Genomic DNA, 3,155 nt, shown 5'->3' with positions numbered 1-3,155 from the left:
AACATCACGACTTGGGCATTGCATCGAACATGTTGTGGGTAGGCAAGCGGCGAGGTTGCCCTCGTGCACTGCACATGCAGTGATGACTAAGAGCATCTCTATCAGAACCCGTAAACCCCGCCGGAAGTGAACTTTTCCGGCGGATTTACGGGTCCGGGCCGAATTCGCTATAGACCAAGCCCGAAACGGCGGCCCAGCCCGTAAAAAATTCTCAGGGGCCGAGAAACGCGAGCGTCACCCCGTATTAAAACGGGCCGCGAAGGGGAGTTCGGTTTCCAAACCCTACTCCCCTCCACCGCTGCCGCCCGCTCCGCCGCCTCGCTCCTCCGACGAGAAATCCGTACCTCACCAGCGCCGCTTCGCCGTCACTTCACCTCCCCATGGCTAGCTGCGCTAGCTCCGCTAGGGGAGGTGGTGGTTTGGGCAGCGGTGGTTTGGGCAGCGGTGGCTCGCCGCCGCAGCCCCCCATTTCTGCACGGAGGTGGAGCGGCAGAAATTCAACCGCTCGGAGGGTGCCCCCGGGGAAGCTCGCCAAGTACGCAAACGGAGGCGAGGGGTCCTCCTCTGGTGGGTCGTGCTGCCCCCTTGCCCGCCCGTGTACGAAAGCTCGTCGGAGGAGGAGGACGAGACGCCGGCGCGGGAGCCCAACCTTCTCCGCGGGTGACTACGTCTACGACGACCAGGAGGAGGACGCCGTCATCGCGCAGGTGGCGGCCATCTCCGAGGCGGAGGCGCGAGCTCGCAGGCGCCGGGAGGAGGCCAACGCCGTTCGCCAGGTCCGCTAGTACGAGGCGGCGCGCTGGGAGGAGCGCGTCCGCCGCGTCAAGCTCAAGATCGTCGAGGTTGACTCGGAGTAGGGGCCGCCACCTCGCATTCGTCCGCCACCACCGCCGCCGCCGCACGCAGAGGCCCTAGGGGCCCCATTTTGATCAAAATTAGGTCGCGCGGCGGTGCCTGTTACTTAATTTAGGTTCTTAGTATAAATTATGTAAAGTTTGATGCTCAATCGAAGCATCAACTATCGTCTATATGTGTTCATGGATGAATTCTTCCTCGAGAATTTAAATTCGTGTTTTCAGTCCGATTTTACAGTTTTTGTTCTGCACGAGTGGCAAAATCAACCTAACACACGTTTTCAGAAGATTGAATAACAATTTTTCGGTTCTAACTTTTTCCAGTCTGTACTAGAAATGCTCTAAATTTACCAAAATTTACCGCAGGCTAGTACAAATACACACGGCAAATATAAAACATAAAACACTCGGCAAATTACAATTAAAACTCAGGGCAAACAGGCATCCATGTGTCCCAGCCGTCTACAATTGCCGGCGGAGTCGATTTGCCGTGTGTATTAAAAAAAGCCTACAGCAAATTACCGAGACTCATTCTCAACCATTTGATCCAGTCCACCTATCCAATCCACCGTACAAAGAAAACACAAGATCCGTGGACAGCTGAGCCTTGTGCTCTGATTGGTTGAGAACCTGTGGCCCCTCTCTCTCTCTCTCTCTGATCACTGCTGGCGTCGGCCACCTCAAACAAAACAAACTGCTGGCGTCGGCCACCTCAAACAAAACAAAGAGACATTTGCTTTTCTTGGTGGACCTCGCCATGGACAGAGATGTTTGCTGCTGTTCAATAAACTAAGAAGGGATACAACCTCCACGCACCACCGCTGCCGCCAAGTCCGACGGCAACCGGGACCTGCTCCTGTACAACCTCGCAGTCTCCAACTCCGGCGCCGGAGCGAGCGCCGTCGCGACGGCGGAGACCGAGGACAAAAGTCCGCATCGGCTGCGGCGAGCGGAGCTTGCATATCTTCATCCTGGCGATGGTCTCGGGGTCTGCCCCCGGCCGATGCGCCACAAAGACATAGGCTTCGCCGCCGGCGAGCCACAAAGCTGCAGGACAGCGAGTTCTTCCGGTGGTTGCTCCGGCGGCTTCGAAGATGGGCGGCGATCGATGGTTTGCTGCACAAAGGATCCCAGGGACCGTTTTGTAATTTCTTCTCTTTCGGGTTTCTTTGTGTAAGTGTGTGTGGACAGCTGGGTTTCCAGTGTCTTCTCGTGTATGCATACGTGTCCTGTACGACCTGTTAATGAATGAAATAGAACACGTTTTGGCTCTCAAAAAAAAAAAAAAAAACCTCCGATCCACGCACCACAGACAAGCGGCACGCCTATATAATGGCACCTCGCGAGCTTCGTGCTTCATCATCGGAAGCTCTATCATCCACCGCTAGAGAAGAAAAAGCTTCCAAGTTCCATCTAGTGTGAGAGCTTCCAACATGGCAATGAAAGCCCTCGCACCGGTCTTGCTGGTCCTTGCCTTCGCTGTAGTGACCGCCCACGGCTGCAGCAAAACCGATCTGTGCGCCAACAACGAATGCTGCAGCCAGTGGGGGTTCTGCGGCACCGGCGGCTCCTACTGTGGGACTGGGTGTCAGAGCGGCCCGTGCTACCGTACCATTCTCCACGCCGTGCTTGGCGAACCTACATGCGGCAGAGAGGCCGGCGGCCGCCAGTGCCCCGGCGGCGACTGCTGCAGTCAGTACGGGTACTGCGGCACTGGCGGCGCCTACTGTGGGTTTAAGTGCCAGAGCGGCCCCTGCTACGGAGCCAAGCTCCCCGCTCAGGTGGCAGGCGCGGTCACTGAGGCCCTCATCAATCAGGTGGTGCCAGAGGTGTAGACGTCATCTACTGCTCCGTGCCCGCCTTCAATAAAATAACGCCTCTAATAAAATAAGAAATCTACTTTGCACGCAATTTCATCGTCATGGCGACAGGAGGGTGAGGAGCACGGCCAGTAGTGTATATATGCATGCATGCATGCCTGTGCATGGATGTGTGGAAACTCCTTTGCATGTACGTATATATATAGGTGCTATATGTGCATCTATAAATAAAGACGGACCGCATGAAGTCCTTTGTGTGTCGTCAAAGCTCCCAAAGCACTAAGCTAGTCACGGTAGCTCGCTCTGTGTGTGCCTCTCCAAGACATACATGTATGATCCTTGATGTCGTTTCTTCAGATTCAACTCAAGGTAATTTCATCACTATGTTAAGTAGATGGCAGTCAGCCGGCCAGGCTCGGCAAATTGCCACGCTTCTACTTATGAGTTCATTGATCAACATCCCGTAATATAAAACAACTCT

General features: G+C 55.0%; 1 protein-coding gene across 1 annotated transcript; it reads left to right on the top strand.

Moving 5' to 3' along the window:
- Positions 1-2,205: 2,205 nt before the first annotated feature.
- LOC127305660 (endochitinase CH5B) lies at positions 2,206-2,935 on the top strand. Its single transcript, XM_051336168.2, has one exon. It carries the CDS (start codon positions 2,288-2,290, stop codon positions 2,687-2,689), a length of 402 nt encoding a protein of 133 aa, XP_051192128.1. The 5' UTR covers positions 2,206-2,287; the 3' UTR covers positions 2,690-2,935.
- Positions 2,936-3,155: the final 220 nt, after the last annotated feature.

Source organism: Lolium perenne, chromosome 6, assembly GCF_019359855.2.
Source record: "Lolium perenne isolate Kyuss_39 chromosome 6, Kyuss_2.0, whole genome shotgun sequence".
NCBI classification, from domain to species: domain Eukaryota; kingdom Viridiplantae; phylum Streptophyta; class Magnoliopsida; order Poales; family Poaceae; genus Lolium; species Lolium perenne.
The sequence above is the reverse complement of the archived record's forward strand: the minus strand, read 5'-3'. Positions and strand labels throughout refer to the sequence as shown.

What these genes read in the sequence shown, in the direction of transcription:
- LOC127305660 (XM_051336168.2), top strand. Translation starts at nt 2,288, where the DNA reads ATGGCAATGAAAGCCCTCGCACCGGTCTTGCTGGTCCTTGCCTTCGCT.